Here is a 20,798-nt window from a genome sequence, read left to right as displayed (position 1 = left end):
GGCCTTTAAAACGGCGGTGGTGAGGCCCCTTCTGAAGAAGAGCAATTTGGATTGTAATGATTTTAATAACTATAGACCTGTATCCAACTTACCATTTTTAAGTAAAATTTTAGAAAAACTGGTTTTTATTCAGCTTAATGATTTTTTAAATAGTAGAAATATCCTTGAGATATATCAGTCTGGATTTAGGGTGAACCACAGCACAGAGACTGCTCTCCTGAAGGTTTTAAATGATTTTAGGATTAACTGTGACTCACAGAACCTCTCAGTCTTGGTGCTACTGGATCTTAGCGCAGCATTTGACACAGTAGACCACACTATTCTTTTAAACAGACTGAAACACCCGGTGGGCCTCTCTGGTGCTGTTCACAACTGGTTCACTTCCTATCTCACAGACAGAACTTACATGGTAAGTTTGGATACATGCTCCTCTAAGATCCATAAAATGACATGTGGTGTGCCTCAAGGGTCAGTTTTAGGCCCTGTTCTTTTTAATTTGTATATGCTCCCTCTTGGCAGCATCATCAGGAGGCATGGAGTAAACTTCCACAGTTATGCTGATGATACTCAGCTGTACATCTCCATGTCTCCTGATGACACGAGACCAATGGACGCCCTTTTCAACTGTATTTTAGATATCAAATCCTGGATGGCAGAAAACTTTTTACAGCTTAACCAGGACAAGACTGAAGTTTTAGTCATTGGTCCTGAGGCTCAGAGAGACAAACTCTTAGCTAAATTACAGGCATCCGCATTAAACCCATCATCACAAGTAAAAAACCTGGGCGTTATTTTTGACTCTGAGCTTGGTTTTATTCCACATATTAAACATGTTACTAAAATAGGATTTTATCACCTAAAAACATAGCCAGAGTCCGTCCCATTCTCTCTCGGGCCAACACGGAGATGCTGATGCATGCTTTTATCACCAGTCGTATTGACTACTGTAATGCCCTGCTCTCTGGTCTTCCCAAAAAGAGTATTGCACCTCTACAACTCCTACAGAACTCAGCTGCTCGTGTGCTGACGAAGACCAGAGGGCGGGCCCACATTACACCGGTTTTAGAATCACTGCATTGGCTCCCCGTGTGTTTCAGGATCAATTTTAAGGTTCTCTTATTGGTTTTTAAATGTCTTAATGGTCTTGGGCCTTCTTATCTTTCAGATTTGCTTTTACCTTATGAACCCTCGCGGCCCCTGAGGTCTTCCGGTACTGGCCTCCTGACTGTACTCAGGGCTGCAGAGAATGTTAATGTTTTTAAGAGCAGGCTCAAGTTGTTAGCATTGCTGCTTCCTGGTAGCCATGTTGCTATGCTACATGTTAGCATTGCTGCTTCCTGGTGTCTGCAGACATCTGCTGGATTCTAGGGTCTTACACCTCCTGTACAGGGGTCTCTGTGATGAAGAGGTTAACTCCTTATTTTTAATCAGCTGTCAGTAGCATGATTCATCCAATCAGCTGTAGTGATGAGACCTTAAATGTACCCCTCCCCCATACAGGCCCATCCTCCTCCTCCAGTCCCAGCTTGCTGACTAGGAATGTCTCTCTGGAGCCGTCCTGCTCGCCATGCGGCCATCAGGGGGCACCAGATGCTGACACTCCTCAGCAGCTGAGTTCTGACTCAGGGCCCAGCTCCTCCTTCGTGGGTCCCATCTTCCCAGAGGAAGAAGCAGAGCTAGCAGAGCATAGTGGCCCCATAAATGAGCTGTTGGTGAACGACACTGGCCCGCCAGACCTGCTGGTTGCCACAGCGACACCACCAAGCAAGAGCAGGACCCCACTGCTGGGGCCCAAACCTCAGGGTGAAAACTCCATCTTTATGTTTCTGTTCAATTTTTCTTGAGCCATTACAAATTTAACCTGTGACTCCACCCCCACAGTGCCCCCCAAACCCCCTCACCTCCAGCAGCAGGCAGGAGTGTTGAGGCCACGCCCTCGAGTTCCAGAAAAGCCCCTCCCACCTCCACCACCCTGCAGGCCCCTTCCATCTGACCCCCGGATGAGCCGGACCCCGCCCATCCATGCAGATGGCACCGCCTCCCCCACCTGCGTCCTGTCACTCATAGAAAAGTTTGAGCGGTGAGTTCTGATTGCATGAAGGACAAATGATGTCACAGCTTCATTTGTTTGTTGATTTTGTTTTTGTTTACAGGGAACAAATCATTGTGGTTCCTGACATCACTGGGGGAGCTCTATGTCCACGCCCACTGGAATCCCCTGCCTCTCTTTCTTCCTCCCAACCTTCATCACCACCATTATCATCATCACCTGCCCCTCCCCCACCCGAGGAGAAGCCACTGTGTGAGGTCATAAGTCCTGATGACATCACAGAAGAGGGGGAGGGAAAAGAGGGCAAGCTGCATGATGATGATGATGATGATGATGAAGAGCTAGCAGTGGCTTGCCGTGATACCGCCCATCAGAAGCGTTTGTCCATGGAGTCAGGTTACAGTGCCTCAGAGAAACACCTAGAGGATGACATGGTTGCCATGGAAATGAAGGATCAACAACAGGATCCCCCCCTGCTGCTGGACCAATCAGAGCTTTCCTCTGAGCGTTTGTCCCTCCCCTCCTCCCAGACGGATGGGAAACTGGCCAATCGGGACAGCGGCATCGACAGCATCAGCTCACCATCGCACAGCGAGGAGCTCTGCTTCGCCAGTGCAGAGGACGGAGGCGTGGCTTATCCCTGCAGTCCCGCCCTCCTGCCCCGCCTCTCTAGCTCATCCTCCTATGCTGGGGAGGGAGAGGAAGGGGAGACTAGGGCAATAGCGAGGAGGAGGAGGGAGTTTTCTGAGGAGGGAGACAGCGACCTGGAGGAGGAGGCGGAGCTAACTCTGGTGCTGCCCGCCTCCAAAGCCAACAGACAAGACTCCGCTGAGGTGAGACCAGAACCAGATTCACTGACCGCTCCCAACTGGGGTCCGGTCTTGCTACTGAGAGTGGGAGTTTCTCAGACCTGTCTGAAACAGCTTAGAGCTGGCTAGTGTTAGCTAACACTAGGTAGCATCACCTAACACCAGCTAGCGCCAGCTAATATCGGCTAACTTTCATCTTCATTTTTTTTATTTTAACCTTCTCCATAAAATTTGCTAAAAGCCACCAGCTAGCTGAACACCTTCTTCTGCTGACTGGAGTTTGTTAAACAGCTGACACATTGCCACCACCAGGTGGTGGGAAGCTGTACTCCAGCTTATCTTCTCCTGGATAAAAGGAATGTCTGTCTTCAGATGATAACTTGTCTTGTCACGTGGTCCTCAGGAGCAAAACTGCTAGTTTTTTATGGCTCTTCAGTTGGGGCTGGAGGCCTAGACATGGGGGACAATGCCATGGTTAAAGATCACTGATTCAAAGCTCCGTTTCCACCAGCAGGTGCAGCTCAAGATGGTTTGGTTCTGTAAGCTCCGATCTCTGTAGCGTTTCCACAGCAACCGTACTCTTACCTGGTTAGCAGGGTACCAGTTGGATAGATGTGTCATAGACATCTATATGTAGACGCCACATGGACCGCCTCATCTCACCGCTGCGGCACATAAAAGCGGCCGCCATCTTGGTCCTGGCAGAAAGCTTGTTACATGAACACAGTGAACAGTTGTTTAGTTTAAACTAGATTAAATATTTTACCTTTGTCAAAGTTTCAGCTGATTGGATTTTAATATTTGATTTATGGTGAAAAAATTGATGATCAATAGATTGTTTATTGGAACTGAAAGAAGGTAAATCTATAATGGGTGGGGAAATTGATTGTCAAAGGGAAAAGTAAAACCAGGTGTTTGTCAAGATCAGATGTGGTTGATTTTTCCTGTTTAACACAACATATCAATTTTATTAAAATATATATATATACAATAGATTAATATCCTCTGGTTAAAACCTAATTAGGTGTACATGAATGTCTCTATAAGTAGATTTATTCTATCATTATATAGTTAAAGGCACAGAATGTAGATTTTACACGGGATTCTGAAAACTCAAACTATGAAAACTAAAAATTGATAACTTGCCAGTCCCAATATGGTGGTGCAGTTAATGTACAAAGTGGGGACCAATGCGGCGCATTACTGCGGCCTTACTTAATTTTTAGTGAAGAAGAAGAATGATAAACGTCCAGCAAGTTGTCTTCTTTCCTCTTGTCACGTGGTTTTAAACAACATAGGAAGTCATGATTCTTTCCACCAATCAGTGGATTGCAATGTGTTGCAATCCACCCTTTACTGTTGGATAACTAAGTTGTCCCAAAACGTCCCGTCCTGAACCGACTCGTCCCGTCTTAATCAAGTCATCTCGTTCCATCTTCTCTGATTTTTGGAAGACGGGAGGACTAGCTCACATTGGACATCTCCGACCAGTCCCTGTTTCCTGTCTCTGTTTCATATCTTCTGTCTCATATTTCCTGTCTATTTCCAGCTGTCTGTCCATCAGAGAGTCTTCAACATAGCCAACGAGCTGCTCCACACTGAAATCGCCTATGTCTCCAAGCTCCACCTGCTGGATCAGGTGAGTCTGTCAGCCAATAGGAGGAGAGGAAGAGAAGAGCCTGTATGGAGTCTGTTTTAGTTTTCACCGTTTCCGTGGAAACGGGGCAGGGTTTTCCACTAACAGTGTATTGTCCGGCAGGTTTTCTGTGGCAGACTCCTTGAGGAGGCTCGGTCCCGCTCCTCCTTCCCCTGCGACGTGGTCCAGGGGATCTTCTCCAACATCTGCTCCATCTACTGCTTCCACCAGCAGTTCCTGCTGCCTGCTCTGCAGAAACGCATGGAGGAGTGGTGAGACTCTGCCCCCTCTCTTCTTCACCTCATCCTCCTCATCCTCAGGAGCCATGCTGACGTCCTGGCTCTGTTCCGCTCTTAGGGACTCGAACCCACGGATTGGGGACATCCTACAGAAGCTGGCTCCCTTCCTGAAGATGTATGGCGAGTATGTGAAGAACTTTGACCAGGCCATGGAGTTGGTAAATGTCTGGATGGAGAGATCAGCCCAGTTCAAGGCCATCATCCAGGAGATCCAGGTACCAAGCAGGTCCAGTTCTGTGGGCGGGTCCAGACCCAGTCATGTGATGCTGGTGTCACACGTGAATGTAAAACATGAAAAACATGAAAAATTCGTGCAAATGTGTGTTCAAATACACATGCTAATGTCTGAATTACAGAAACATAAATAGTTTACACAATCATTTTCTGTAGTTTGTTCTACCATTTCCATCGTGCAGGAAGCCTCACGGCGTCCTGCATACACGGTGCGTTTATGTGCTGGTGGAAAGATGGGATATCTGGATTTTATTCTCCAATTATTTTAAATATAGATAGATTTTTCTAAAATCTTGTGTTTATTCAAAAACGCATGCAGTTGATTAAAAACAGCTTTTTCTGTCATTTTACTGAAAAAAGGTAAGCTGGATACAGGTCAGTAGTTATCAAGAATGTTTGGATCTAAATTCCTCTTCTTTAGAAGGTCTCACCACCGCTGTTTTAAAGGCAGCAGGGAAGACGCCCGTCTGGAGAAAGTAATTTACTATGTTTAAAAGCTCAGGCTCAAAGAAACCATAACATGTTTTTAAATGTGATGTGGGAATTGGGTCTAAAAGGCAGGTTGTTGGATTTATTTGGGAGTAAACTCAACCAAGCATCATTGCATCAACCAGGACAAAACTCTCCAGTGTTTCCTCAGGTAAAAACAAAGCTTCAGGTCTGTTAAAATCAACATGTCATTGAGATACAAGACTGGATCTAATAGTACTGATCTTACTTGTGAAGTGGTCTGCAAAGTCTTCGCATGCAGTGTCTGATGTGGACACGGAGGACTTGTTAAAATCTGTGTTTGTTAAAAGATCAATGGTTTTAAAAAGGAATTTTTTGTTGTTTTAGTTATCTGTAATGCGGTTTGAATAGTAGAGTTTTCTTGCCTGTTTTACTAAATCATTGTAGATTTTGAGTTGTTCTTTTAAAATTTCATAATGGACTGTTAATTTAGTTTTTCTCCATTTTCTCCCTGCTTTCCTGCAGCTTCTTTTTAACTCATTCATTTGCTCACTTCTCCACTGTGTTTTTGATTTAACTCCTAATGTTTTTGTTTTAAGTGGAGCTGCTGAGTCTTTTTAGATTTTAGGTTGTTAAAATGATCAACAATAAAATCACACGATGCAGGTAAAATCTGAGCAGGAGTTTGGTTTAAAATGTCAGTAAAATTTGTTCTCACCGAGGTCTCCCTTTGGCTAAAACTGGTGATGTTAAAAAACACACAGTAGTGGTCTGACACAGACAGGTCAACAACAGAGGACACACCAGCGGACAGGCCATAAGTTATGACCAAGTCCAGGGCGTGTTCTCTGTTGTTAGTAGGGTGTGTGACATGCAACCCATACTATGATAGTATAGTATAGTATAGTATAGTAGTGTACAGTAGTGATCCCTATGCTACTACAATCTAAAAAAAACAAAACAAAACTGGACCCTGAGTTTAGACTTGATACCCAAATTAAGGCAGCTGTGAAGTCAAGTTTCTTGAGGCAGTTAGCCAAAATAAAATATTTCCCAGCAGCAGTTTGTTATGGTCCACGCCTCTCTTACCCCTCCCTCCCTGGATCACTGCTATTGTGTCCTGATTCCACCATGAATGTGTTAACATCTGCACATCTCGTTTGGGTCCTACTGTTGCATACCTGCTCTGCATACCTGACTAGAGACCTGTGTCATTCTTTAAGGCATACACATAAACAATGACACCACAAATGCAATGCTTTGTATTTTGGGGCCAATGCATCCTTTAAAAATTGCCTCCAGATGGTGCAGAATACAGCGGCTGACACACGAAAATACTATAACATGACCCCTATTTTAGCATCCCTCCACTGGCTCCACATACATTTAAAAAAATTATTTGTCCTGCCATGGTTGTATTTAAATTGCTTTTCAAATTAAATTGGATTTGACTGGAAGAATATCTGCTGAAAACCCAGATGTCCCATCTTTCCACCAGCACATAAACGCACCGTGTTTGCAGGACGCCGTGAGGCTCCTGAAGCATCTCCTCAGATGCTCATACACTGTTCGGTGTGTAAATGCACACATTTTCAGGAACACTAAGTTAGAATCACGTGTGTGGGTCACGTATGATGATGCTGAGTCTCTAATGGTGGACGTTTATGTGCAGAGGGAGGAACGCTGTGGGAACCTGACCCTGCAGCACCACATGCTGGAGCCGGTTCAGAGGATTCCCCGCTACGAACTGCTGCTCAAAGACTACCTGCACCGCCTGCCGGAGGACGCGCCGGACTTCAGAGACGCCCAGAGTAAGATAAGCATGACAGGAAGTCTTCAGCCTGGATGCTGACCATGGGACCGTCAGTGACTCTCTGAGTTCTAGTAGGGGGCGCTGTTGCTTGAAACACTTCCTCAAACGTCCCGGTCTCTGTCTCTCTGCAGAGTCTCTGGAGCTGATTGCCACGGCAGCCGAACACTCCAACGCCGCCATCAGGAAGATGGTAAGATGTTACCATGGAAACAAGTTCAATTCTGAGCTGATAGTCAGATTAGTTATCAGTCAGACTAGTTTCAAGTTTCAAATAGTTTATTTATCATGAGCCAGATGGCAGTGAAATGCAGTCGTACATGTATCTGAGGCAGTGCACACCCATTTACCACTAGTGAACACCAAAACAACTCGGTAATAAACTAAAATATATAATAAATATAAATATAAACCACAGTGCTGTGCTGCTATATGGACTGCCACTATGTAAATACGGAATATTTCCAGTGTGGATGGAGCAGATATGAAGCTTGTTAAAGGGAGGAAATGACGGTGTTTCGAGCAGAAGGTAGGACGCTGGCCAGGGCCACTACAGGGTCGAGTCCCCAGCTCTGCCAGCCTGAGGGAAGAAGCTCCTCCTGAGTCTGAGTTCACCTTCATGAGCCTTAGACGGCGGCCAGAGCGCCGCCTCTCCACCACTCTGTTGTTAGGATGATGAGGGTCTCCATGATCTGTTCCTCTGGCTGCTGGTCTCCTCATGAAGATGTCCTGGGGGGGGGGGGGGGGGGGGGGGGGGGGGACCAGTCCTGGTCCCGTGCCACTGGGTGGTGTTATCAGAACTCTCTCCACCACTCCAGTGTAGAAGATCCTCATGATCCTCCTCAGAGAGATACTGAACTTCCTCAGGTGTCGCTGCCTTGCCTTCTTCACCTGGCTGTCTATGTGCAGAGTCCAGCATAGATCCTCAGTGACGTGCAGACCCAGGTACTGGAACCTGCACCCCCTCTCCACCAGAGTCCCATTAATCCTCAGAGGGGTGTAGTTCCTCTGCTGGATCCTCCCATAGTCAGTAATCATCTCCTTAGTTGTGTCTACATTTAGCAGGAGGGTGTTAGCATGGCACCACTCTGCCAGGTTCTACACCTCCCCTGTCTCCGCCCGCTCATCATCGTTGTTGATGCAACCAGCCGCCACAGTGTTGTCCATGAGCTTCACTACGGTGCTGGATCTGTCCATGGCTACATGGTCATGGTGTACATGGAGAAGAGCAGAGGGCTGAGGACGCAGACCTGTGGAGATCCGGTGGTAAAGGGTTTGGGGGCTAGAGGTGTGCCTGCCCACCTGCACTACCTGAGTTCTGTTTGACAGAAAGTCCAGGATCCAGGCCCACAGGGTGGAGTTCAGCCTTTGGAGAAAAGCATTTGCTAAGTGACAGTAATGACGCCGGTAATTTGTTTGAATGTATAAAATAAATATGTACGGATACATGTGAGATTGTAGCAGTTTATTTAGTGGTAAATAATATTTCTTTCAAGTTGCTGGGTGCGTGGGCGGTACAGAGGGACACATTCACCGCTATTTACCAGGTGGACAAGGAGTTTTAGGAAATAAAGACCGTGTGCACAGAAATGAGGACAACAATAAAAACATTGTGTAAGAATAAATAAATAAAGGAAATCCACCTCTTGCGTGTTTCATTATCATAGCATCACTTCTAGACCTCCAGCTTCCAGTCTGATCCCGCTCTGCTGGAATGAATTCATGTGTTTCTCAAAGTGTGATTGGTGGTTTTTAGGTCTGAGTCCATCACTACACCCAGATTTCTGGTCTGGTTGGCGGTTTTTAGGTCTGAGTCCATCACTAGACCCAGATTTCTGGTCTGGTTGGTGGTTTTTAGGTCTGAGTCCATCACTAGATCCAGATTTCTGGCCTGGTTGGCGGTTTTTAGGTCTGAGTCCATCACTAGACCCAGATTTCTGGTCTGGTTGGTGGGTTTTAAGTCTGAGTCCATCACTAGACCCAGATTTCTGGCCTGGTTGGTGGGATTTAGGTCTCAGTCCATCACTACACCCAGATTTCTGGCCTGGTTGGTGGTTTTTATTTCTGAGTCCATCACTAGACCCAGATTTCTGGTCTGGTTGGTGGTTTTTAGGTCTGAGTCCATCACTAGACCCAGATTTATGGCTTGTTTGGTGGTTTTTAGGTCTAAGTCCATCACTACACCCAGATTTCTGACCTGGTTGGTGGTTTTTAGGTCTGAGTCCATCACTAGATCCAGATTTCTGGCCTGGTTGGTGGGTTTTAGGTCTGAGTCCATCACTAGATCCAGATTTCTGACCTGGTTGGCGGTTTTTAGGTCTGAGTCCATCACTAGACCCAGATTTCTGGTCTGGTTGGTGGTTTTTAGGTCTGAGTCCATCACTAGACCCAGATTTATGGCCTGGTTGGTGGGTTTTAGGTCTGAGTCCATCACTAGACCCAGATTTATGGCCTGGTTGGTGGGTTTTAGGTCTGAGTCCATCACTACACCCAGATTTCTGGCCTGGTTGGTGGTTTTTAGGTCTGAGTCCATCACTAGACCCAGATTTTTGGTCTGGTTGGTGGTTTTTAGGTCTGAGTCCATCACTAGACCCAGATTTATGGCCTGGTTGGTGGGTTTTAGGTCTCAGTCCATCACTACACCCAGATTTCTGGCCTGGTTCGTGGTTTTTAGGTCTGAGTCCATCACTAGACCCAGATTTCTGGTCTGGTTGGTGGGTTTTAAGTCTGAGTCCATCACTAGACCCAGATTTCTGGCCTGGTTGGTGGGATTTAGGTCTCAGTCCATCACTACACCCAGATTTCTGGCCTGGTTGGTGGTTTTTATTTCTGAGTCCATCACTAGACCCAGATTTCTGGTCTGGTTGGTGGTTTTTAGGTCTGAGTCCATCACTAGACCCAGATTTATGGCTTGTTTGGTGGTTTTTAGGTCTAAGTCCATCACTACACCCAGATTTCTGACCTGGTTGGTGGTTTTTAGGTCTGAGTCCATCACTAGATCCAGATTTCTGGCCTGGTTGGTGGGTTTTAGGTCTGAGTCCATCACTAGATCCAGATTTCTGACCTGGTTGGCGGTTTTTAGGTCTGAGTCCATCACTAGACCCAGATTTCTGGTCTGGTTGGTGGTTTTTAGGTCTGAGTCCATCACTAGACCCAGATTTATGGCCTGGTTGGTGGGTTTTAGGTCTGAGTCCATCACTAGACCCAGATTTATGGCCTGGTTGGTGGGTTTTAGGTCTGAGTCCATCACTACACCCAGATTTCTGGCCTGGTTGGTGGTTTTTAGGTCTGAGTCCATCACTAGACCCAGATTTTTGGTCTGGTTGGTGGTTTTTAGGTCTGAGTCCATCACTAGACCCAGATTTATGGCCTGGTTGGTGGGTTTTAGGTCTCAGTCCATCACTACACCCAGATTTCTGGCCTGGTTCGTGGTTTTTAGGTCTGAGTCCATCACTAGATCCAGATTTCTGGCCTGGTTGGTGGTTTTTAGGTCTGAGTCCATCACTAGATCCAGATTTCTGACCTGGTTGGCGGTTTTTAGGTCTGAGTCCATCACTAGACCCAGAATTATGGCCTGGTTGGTGGGTTTTAGGTCTGAGTCCATCACTACACCCAGATTTCTGGCCTGGTTGGTGGTTTTTAGGTCTGAGTCCATCACTAGACCCAGATTTCTGGTCTGGTTGGTGGGTTTTAGGTCTGAGTCCATCACTAGACCCAGATTTATGGCCTGGTTGGTGGGTTTTAGGTCTGAGTCCATCACTAGACCCAGATTTCTGGCCTGGTTCGTGGTTTTTAGGTCTGAGTCCATCACTACACCCAGATTTCTGGTCTGGTTGGTGGTTTTTAGGTCTGAGTCCATCACTAGACCCAAATTTCTGGTCTGGTTGGTGGGTTTTAGGTCTGAGTCCATCACTAGACCCAGATTTCTGGCCTGGTTGGTGGGTTTTAGGTCTGAGTCTATCACTACACCAAGATTTCTGGCCTGGGTGGTGGTTTTTAGGTCGGAGTCCATCACTAGACCCAGATTTCTGGTCTGGTTGGTGGTTTTTAGGTCTGAGTCCATCACTAGACCCAGATTTTTGGTCTGGTTGGTGGTTTTTAGGTCTGAGTCCATCACTAGACCCAAATTTCTGGTCTGGTTGGTGGGTTTTAGGTCTGAGTCCATCACTAGACCCAGATTTCTGGTCTGGTTGGTGGTTTTTAGGTGTATAGACTGAAGCTCTGTGGTGACCTTTAATCGTTTTTCTTTGGCTCCAAAAACCATCAGCTCAGTTTAGTTTTTATTTAACTGGAGAAAGTTCAGACACATCCAGTCATTAACCTCCTCAATACATTTACCAAGAGCCTGTACGGGGCCTCGGTGTCCTGGTGACATTGTAATATATACCTGTGTGTCATCTGCGTAGCTATGGTAACTAATGTTGTTCTTTATGACCTGTGCCAGTGGGAGCATGTAGATGTTAAACAAAAGAGGCCCCAGGATGGAACCTTGGTGAACTCCACATGTAATTGTCTGCTCAGATGTAAAATTACCTATTGACACAAAGTACTTCCTGTTCTCTAAATAAGATTTAAACCAGTGCAGCGCCAGAGAGGCCACCCAGTTCTCCAGTCGGGAGTAATATTTTGTGGTCGACTGTATCAAATGCAGCACTGAGGTCCAGTAAGACTTAGACTGACATTTTTCCATCGTCTGTATTCAAACATATGTCATTAATGACTTTGGTCAGAGCATCTCGGTGCTGTGGTGCCGTTTAAAACCTGACTGGAAGACATCGTAGCAGTTGTTTTGTGTTAAATATCGTTTAGTTGATGAAAAACTGCTTTTAGATGATCTTACTTAGAAAAGGAAGATCTGAGATCGGCCTGTAGTTGCTCTTTTGTGTCTAGATTGTCTCTTTTTAGCAGAGGTTTGATTACAGCTGTTTTTAGAAGCTCTGGGAAGACGCCCGAAATTAAAGATAAGTTAACAATCTGGACCCGATCTGGTTCCAGAGTCTTTGAGACCTTTCTGAAGAAACCTGTGGGCAGGATGTCCAAGCAGCAAGAGAAGTTAAGCTGATGTAAGATGTCGCCCAGATCTTTGCTGTTAATGGATTAAACTGTGTCATGGTGGTTAAACTGGTTTTCATGGACCACTATGTCTCCTGAACCTGCTGCTGGTCTGATATTCTGGATTTTGTGAAGAATTTGGCGAACTCATTGCAGCCTTGGTGGAATAAAGTTCAGGTGCTATTGACACAAGAGGGTTTGTTATCCTGTCCACAGCAGCCAATAAGACCCGAGCTTTATGACACTTTCTGCTAATAACGTCAGAGAAACAGGACTTCCTGCTTTCCTCAGGTGTAAATTATAAGAGTGAAGTTTCTCTTTATGTCATGATGAACCTGTAGATGTGTTTTTCTCCATCTGCGCTCGGCTTTCCGACTCTCTTTTTCCATTTTTCACCAGTGTGGAATTTCTCCATGGAGACTTTTTCCTTCCAGAGACGACCTTCACCTTAACAGGAGCCATAGCATCCATAGTATTTAGCATGTTAGCATTAAAACTAGCAGCAAGCTCGTTGGCTGAAGCCCTGACAGGGCAGGTGTTAAAGAGAAGACCTGGTTAAACTTCCCACTCCTGTTTTCAGTTACACACGTTCTGTGATCACCTCCATGGAGACATTAGTGTGAACAGGAATCGTATCTCAGAGAAAACACAGTAACGATCAGACACGCCCACATCACACACAGTAACCATGGAAACGTCCAAACCTTCCACACCAGTAAGTCTAGAGTGTGTCCTTTAGTGTGTGTGGGCTCTGTTATATGCTGAGTCAGCCCAACGTTGTCCAGACTGTGACTCAGGTCTTTAGTCCCTCTGTCCTGAGGGTTGTCTACATGGACGTTAAAATCACCAACGATAACTACACAGGTTGTAGCAGCAGCTCAATAAAACCATCAGAAGATGCTGCGCAGTGTCCTGGTGGCTGGAAAATATTTAGAAACATGACTCTGGAAGAGGCCTTCAGCTGAAGAGCCACAATATTCATAAGAAGTCAAACTTCCAGGAGAAAACTGCTTCCAGTGGAATGATTCCTTAAATAAAACGGCTCCTCCTCCTCCTCTCCTGTCCAGTCTGACCTCACTGATCAAACTAAAGCTGGGAGGGTTGCTTCCATAAGAGCAGCTGCTCTGTTATTTGGTTTAACCAGGTTTCAGTTAAAAACATGAAATCAAGGTTGTGTTCAGAGAAAATTAATATTTAAAATGTTTCCTGCTAATGACCGAACCTTTAATCAGCTACTGGATGGAGTAGAATAGTTTAGCCTGTGTTTGGGGGAAGCTGTGGCCCACAGGGTCTGTTAACTCTACTGGGAAAGCTTCTAGAAAGAAGCTCTCTGTGTTCTGGCCGAACTACTTTTCTTCTTCTGTTACCAAACAGTCCAGATATTCTGGAACCTTCTAGTAAACAGGGATCCAGCTGGTCCTGGTTCTGGTTGGGTTCTGGAGGCTGGGTGGGGTCGGATGCGGCTCCTCTGGGTTCTGGTTGGTCTATCCTGGGTGAGAACTCCTCCTGGATCTCAGTCTGGGCACCGAGTGCAGAGGGATGACGGAGGAAGTAAAAAAGTTGGAGGTGAACAGTTTCACTCCTGACTTGTTCACATTTAATCCATTTGCCTTAAAAAGAAGCTGCGTTCTTAAAACATGTAAAAGTTGTTAATAAAAGCAGTTTGTGGATATAAGCCAGTTATTCAGTGGCAGGAATCTACTGACTCTGATGGAGGACCAGGTCCACTGATGAAAACTGCTGCTTTCAGAGAGCTTGCTGGTCTAACAGTCCAGTAAAGTCCTGGTTCTCAACCTCAGATTGGTGCTGGGACACATCATGTGACCCTGTATGTAGAACCATGGTTCTCACATCTGGGTGATCAGCCACGACTTCCAGAATCCTCTCCTGCAGGTCACTGATCACATCTTTAGGGAAGCAGAGGACTTTGCTGTTCTTTCCTCACATCCACTGAACATCATTTACAGCAGAATCACCAATAATCAGAGTTTAACTAATCATTAACTAATGATAAGTGTGGAAGCATTATGTAAGCACAACAAGAACAGAAATCAGGATAGGTCAGATTCAGACCTCCAGTATGAGGAAAGAGAAAGTCAACCTGATCATGCAGACCCGCCTGTCACCCACATCAGAACCAGTCCATCACTTTTCTCCTGAGCCACTTCTTTTTCTTCCTGTCAGGAGCGAATGAGGAAGCTGCTGAAGGTGTACGAGCTGTTGGGCGGAGAGGAAGACATCGTTAACCCGACTAACGAGCTCATTAAAGAAGGACACATCCTCAAACTGTCCAACAAGAACGGCACCACCCAGGACAGATACCTCATCCTGGTACCGAACTGTCCTCCTTCTGGTCCTCTTGTTTACAGCATCCCTGCTGCAGCAGTGACCAGCTTCCTGTTTCCTTTCTGTCCCTGCAGTTCAATGACAGGCTGCTGTACTGCGTCCCAAAGCTGCGTCTGATTGGTCAGAAGTACGGCGTCCGTGCTCGCATTGACGTGGATGGAATGGAGGTGAGACATTCAGATATGAGGACGTACATCGGCGCCCTCTGGTGGCTGCTCTGCTTTCTGTTTTCAGATGGATGCAGGTTTCGCTGTCCCAGAAGGCCCATGACTGGTCAGTTTCAGTGGTCTGAGCAGGCCCCACCCACCACTCTGTTTGAATTTTAAACATAATTTTCTCCAGTGAATTTCATATTACAACAGATGCTGTAACCGATCACAGCTGACCAATGCTCTGACCTGACCACCTGCAGCAGTCTAATGCCGCCTCCTGGGGGGGGCGGGACCAACGCAGCAAGGGGGGTTCTGTTGCAGAGAGTAACGAAGAACGTTTCTGTCCACAGCTGAAGGAGACCAGCAGCATCGCTGCACCCAGGACGACATTCCTGGTGTCTGGAAAACAGAGATCCCTGGAGCTGCAGGCCCGGTGAGCCCCCCACAAAATATGTCAGAGAACATGGCTCCCCAGATGTTTTATCTGATCCTCCATAAGTCTGATTAGATTTGCTATTGATATTCTGATTTGATTTCACTATGTTTATTTATTTGTGCTTCATGTATTTATTGACAACAGTTTGTATGTATTGCGAAGCACTTTGATCAACTGAAGTTGTTTTAATGTGTTATATTCACGTAGCACATTAAAACAACTTCAGTTTCAATTTATGTTACAGCAGTGTTGTATTAAAAGATTATTTGTGTATTTCTGCAGGACGGAGGAGGAAAAGAAGGACTGGATCCAGGTAAGTTGCCGGTTCTTAGACCAGGATAATTAACCCCACGTCCTCGTTGCCAGTCAGCTCCATGATCAACTGATCTCATCCATACTTGTGTACTATGGTTGTTATCGGGGAAACCACCCGGGGCGCATTAGAGATACTGAATTTGTAGGATGGAAATGAAACAATAAACATAGAGACAATAGTGGAAATCAATGATTGGTTTATGTAGGAATCACAGCAGAGAAAACTTCAGCGGCGGTTTTATAGACAGTGGGGACCAGTGGCCTTGCCAGACCATTTTACCAGAGTTTTAGCCTGGGATGTCTAGACCTAGACCTCGGGCTTTAGTCTAGCCCAAGCGGCAACCTCCACTGGTAAAATGCGAAGCCTGTGCAGAAGTGCAAAGACTTGCAGTTCCCCCCTCGTCCACTAGGGGCTCCAAAACAGCAAATCCCCATAGACTCCCATGTTAAAAAGACCAACTTCACAGCAGAAATAAACATGTTTAAAGCCTGGTACAAAAATCCATTTTAGGATTAAAAGGTCAAGTTATTGTGAGAGTGGTGAGATTTTTCTAACTCATCTGTTTGGATGTTATTTAATCTTGAAATTCGACATAATTAGGGGCGTGTCCTTTCGATTGACTGGTATCCAGTATCCTCAGCAAGAAGAGAGAGTGCAGCACAGCCGCGGTTGTTTAGCCGCCTAACAGCTCCGGGTTAGCTTGGTTAGCTCTGAGCTACAGGCAGCTCGGAGTTTGATGGGTGTCAATCATCCACCCCCACCTTCACAGCCCCCCTTTCAGCTCCGCCTCTTTGCCCATTTTTGGATTTTTCAGTAATGACGACAAGCATGATGCTGCCAAGATGGTGACAGTGGGAACCGCCATCACCAGCTGGGGATTAGCTGGACTAGCTGCGGGCTGGCTGAGCTAGCTGGGGGCTGGCTGGCCTGGCTGGGGATTAGCTGGACTAGCTGCGGGCTGGCTGAGCTAGCTGGGGGCTGGCTGGCCTGGCTGGGGATTAGCTGGACTAGCTGCGGGCTGGCTGAGCTAGCTGGGGGCTGGCTGGCCTGGCTGGGGATTAGCTGGACTAGCTGGGGGTTGGTCTGATCAGTGCTGAGGTTGCTGTATGTCAGGTTACTGTATGTTGCTTCCCTTTGGGCCAGAAACACACCCCTCCCCCAACCAGGTCTTCTGTGTGCATGCACATGTGCAGAACAGCGGGGAACGTTCATTAACCAACAGAAGCATTGATTTCTGAAAAACTCTTATAGGGTTAGAAATCCTGTACAGAAACTGAAATAAAGGTCCACAAAGTCCAGTATTAACCTGGTTCCATCTGATTCAGTATTTAGTTTAACTAGCTATTATTGTATTGCTAGTTATCTGATGGGTCAGAATGTTTCCGGTTGTCTCCTTTTGGACTCTGAGGTGGATGAAGTCTGGTCTCCTGTTTCAGGCCATCCAGGCTACCATCCAACGCCACGAGCAGACGTTGGAGAGCCTCCGACATTTGAACTGTTCACTGAGGGATGACGAGTCCACACCCTCCCACTACCCGGTAAGACTCCCCCTGCTGGATACTCATGGTACTGCATTTGGCAGACTCTGACCTGCTGTCCTCTGTCCCCTCTAGAGCTGTGTGGAGTTGGGAAAACGAGCTCCGACTCCAATCAGAGAAAAGGAAGTGACTCTGTGTATGAAATGTCAAGAACCGTTCAACTCCATCACCAAGAGACGCCATCACTGCAAGGCCTGTGGACACGTACGTCCAACACCTGCATCCATCTGTCTAATCGTCTCAGTCTGTGTCCACCCATCTCTGTCTAGTCTGTCCATTTCTATCTGTCTCCTGTTTCTCCATCTGTCTCTTTCATTTTTCTATTTTTTTACCTTGTCCTGCCCAGCACGGTGGCGGCAGAATGATGGTCTGGATGCTGTGTTATGCCGAAAGATTTGCTTTGCCAAGAGGAGCTTTATGGGTATAAGGTTCCACTTGATAATCTGACTTTTTCTTTTTATTTATTTTTAAAACTTATTTGTTTGGATTTATGGAATTTATGTAATCTTGCTGGACCTGACCAGAGTGGAAAGAAAAACAGTAGAATAACGAAGAGAAGTAAACAGGAAAGTAGAAAAAAGAGGAAACAAAGATCCAGCAGATAGAAGCAACAAGCTTCAATCCAACCTAACAGCAGACAAGCAGCTGCTACACCTGTACAGAAACACAGCAGAGAATTTCCTACAGCTTTTACACGTAAACTAAGCAGACAATCATCAGGAGTTCCTAAAAAATAACCAAGACAACAACAACAACATGTATCACAACAACAACCAAAGAACCAGAAACACACACACCTGAACCAAAGCATCAGCAACAATCCTGGAGGACCAACCCAAGCCCCACCACAAAGACCACTCCGGACCCACCCAGAGGGCGGCAGAGGAACTTTTCCGTTGGGGTGGCCTGTGGCCTGTGCCGTGCCCACAAACACTCGTCACACTTAACCCTCCCACCGTCTCCAACTGTCTCCAACCATCTCCAACTGTCTTCATCCGTCTTCATGCGCCTCCATCTGTCTCTAACTGTCTCCAACCATCTCCAACTGTCTCCACCCGTCTCCAACTGTCTCCAACAGTCTTCATCTGTCTCTATCTGTCTCCATCCGTCACCATCTGTCTCCAACTGTTTCCATCTGTTTTCATCTGTCGCTATCTGTCTCCAACGGTCTCCATCTGTCTCTCTCTGTCTCCATCTGTCTCCATCTGTCTCCAACTGTTTCCATCTGTGTTCATCTGTCTCTAGCTGTCTCCAACTGTCTTCATTCGTCTCTATCCCAGCTCCATTTGTCTCCAACTATCTCCATCTGTATTCAACTGTCTTCATCTGTCTCGCTCTGTCTTCAACTGTCTCCATCTGTTTTCCTCAGTCTCTAACTGTGTCCAGCTATTTCCATCTGTCTCTCTTTGTCTTCATCTGTCTCCAACTGTCTCCATCCGTCACCATCTGTCTCCATCTGTTTTCATCTGTCCCTATCTGTCTCCAACGGTCTCCATCTGTCACTCTCTGTCTCCATCTGCCTCTATATGTCACCAACTGTCTTCATCTGTCTCCATCTGTTTCCCACTTTCTCCAACCGTCTCCATCCGTTTCCATCCATCTCCAACTGTCTTCAACTGTCTCCAGGTGGTTTGTGGGAAATGTTCGGAGTTTCGCGCTCGTCTTTCGTACGACAACAACCGAACGAACCGCGTGTGCATGGACTGCCATGCTGCTCTGGTGGGTGTGTCTCCATCTCCGGCCGGACTGAGCGGCGGCATCCAGAGACGGCGCTCCATCCTGGAGGTCAGTGTGATATCACTGTGACATCGGCAGGCTTTTAGACATGTACGTCTCATTTTCTCTGTCGCTCTCGTTGCCATAGAAACAAGCCTCGCTGGCAGCAGAGAACAGTGTGATTTGTAGTTTTCTTCACCACATGGACAAAGCAGGGGGGCGGGGCTGGCAGAAGGCCTGGTTCGTCATCCCCGAGAACGAACCGCTGGTCCTCTACATCTACGGAGCTCCGCAGGTGAGTCGACGGTATGACCAATCAGAGCACTTTCACCAACAAGTCTCAGACAGTTAAAGGCAGGGGGCGATCAAGCATATGGCTCAGGGGCTATAAACGGCCTCCAGGGGGTCCAATCTGGTAAATATACAAATAACATAGAAGATAATAAAAGTAATATTCTAATAAAAGTAACTGTAATCTCCTGGATGTCTCCAGGTGAGGTTTCATGTTTTCTGTTTAAATGTAAAACATTTCCAAGGCAGGAGGATTATGAAGGGCCAGAACTGCCAAAGTTAAAAATAAAAACAGAAATATAAAAACGGCTCAATAAAATTGATGTGCCAATAAATTATACAAAATAAATAAAAAAAAATGTTCCATTAAGAAACCTATAAAACACAAAGGTATATTTCTGTCATTTCCAACTGCTTCAATTTAACTTTGTGTTAATATTCATATTTCTTTACTTTTATGTGTCATTTTCCTTATTTATTTGGTGATTTTACCAAATAACGTTGCTGAGCGATGTAGAGCTGAAACTGAGACAACGGCTCCAAGCCGACCAGGAAGAGCTGAGAGATGCAGCCCCGAAAGCGTCAGTCGACCTGTCCTGGTACAATGAGAGCTGTGTTGATTAATCAAATCCAATAAATTTATTTATTTTTCCTGTATACGTGTCCTTACAAGTGAAGGAAACTTGTATGATGACAGAATTAAAGGAAAGCTGGATACAATCCGAGAGGAGCTTGTTTCCGAGGGACCGGAAGAAGGGAAAATTTTAGCTGCAACATTCAGCGGACATTCATGGAACATTTAGAAAAGTTTAATCTTTTTACTAGAAGCTTCAGCCTGTTCTGTTCGCTGTGCAGGTCTGCAGCTGGAACAGCCTCTCTGGTACTGGTCCACACCAAACAGGACACAAAAGATCCTGAACAGTCTGCTGGAAGTCAGACATTTCTGCCGGCTTAAACCTTCATTTCCCTTCCGAGGCCACATGGGACAGAGCCAGGGCGAACCAGACCGAACCAGACCGAACCAGGCCGAACCAGACAGAACCAGACAGAACCAGATAGAACCAGGCCGAACCAGACAGAACCAGACAGAACCAGACAGAACCAGGCCGAACCAGACAGAACCAGGCCGAACCAGACAGAACCAGACCGAACCAGATAGAACCAGGCCGAACCAGACAGAACCAGACCGAACCAGATAGAACTAGGCCAAACCAGACAGGACCAGACAGAACCAGACGGACCAGACAGACCCAGACCGAACCAGACAGAGCCAGGCCGAACCAGACAGAGCCAGGCCGAACCAGACCGAACCAGACCGAACCAGACCGAACTAGGCCGAACCAGACAGAACCAGACAGAGCCAGGCCGAACCAGACAGAACCAGACGGAACCAGATTGAACTAGGCCGAACCAGACAGAACCAGACCGAACCAGATAGAACTAGGCCAAACCAGACAGAACCAGACGGACCAGACAGACCCAGACCGAACCAGACAGAGCCAGGCTGAACCAGACCGAACCAGACCGAACTAGGCCGAACCAGACAGAACCAGACAGAGCAAAGGCCGAACCAGACAGAACCAGACAGAACCAGATTGAACTAGGCCGAACCAGACAGAGCCAGGGTGAACCAGACAGAACCAGGCCAAACCAGACATGCCAG

The 20,798-nt window shown here is 46.5% G+C and overlaps 1 protein-coding gene across 2 annotated transcripts in view; it reads left to right on the top strand.

The window, feature by feature from the left end:
• Window positions 1-20,798, top strand: part of fgd1 (FYVE, RhoGEF and PH domain containing 1) — a 51,462-nt gene that overhangs the window by 17,681 nt on the left and 12,983 nt on the right. For both annotated transcript variants that reach the window (XM_042002873.1, XM_042002872.1), the window contains exons 2-17: window positions 1,501-1,803; window positions 1,882-2,080; window positions 2,154-2,883; window positions 4,409-4,498; window positions 4,619-4,767; window positions 4,853-5,009; window positions 7,151-7,289; window positions 7,423-7,481; window positions 14,525-14,671; window positions 14,761-14,853; window positions 15,189-15,271; window positions 15,557-15,587; window positions 17,027-17,128; window positions 17,204-17,332; window positions 18,755-18,913; window positions 18,993-19,139. In XM_042002873.1, the coding sequence (XP_041858807.1) occupies window positions 1,501-1,803; window positions 1,882-2,080; window positions 2,154-2,883; window positions 4,409-4,498; window positions 4,619-4,767; window positions 4,853-5,009; window positions 7,151-7,289; window positions 7,423-7,481; window positions 14,525-14,671; window positions 14,761-14,853; window positions 15,189-15,271; window positions 15,557-15,587; window positions 17,027-17,128; window positions 17,204-17,332; window positions 18,755-18,913; window positions 18,993-19,139 (2,717 nt within the window). The remainder of the gene's footprint in view (window positions 1-1,500; window positions 1,804-1,881; window positions 2,081-2,153; window positions 2,884-4,408; window positions 4,499-4,618; window positions 4,768-4,852; window positions 5,010-7,150; window positions 7,290-7,422; window positions 7,482-14,524; window positions 14,672-14,760; window positions 14,854-15,188; window positions 15,272-15,556; window positions 15,588-17,026; window positions 17,129-17,203; window positions 17,333-18,754; window positions 18,914-18,992; window positions 19,140-20,798) is intronic.

Source organism: Melanotaenia boesemani, chromosome 13, assembly GCF_017639745.1.
Source record: "Melanotaenia boesemani isolate fMelBoe1 chromosome 13, fMelBoe1.pri, whole genome shotgun sequence".
Taxonomy (NCBI): Eukaryota; Metazoa; Chordata; class Actinopteri; order Atheriniformes; family Melanotaeniidae; genus Melanotaenia; species Melanotaenia boesemani.
The sequence above is the reverse complement of the archived record's forward strand: the minus strand, read 5'-3'. Positions and strand labels throughout refer to the sequence as shown.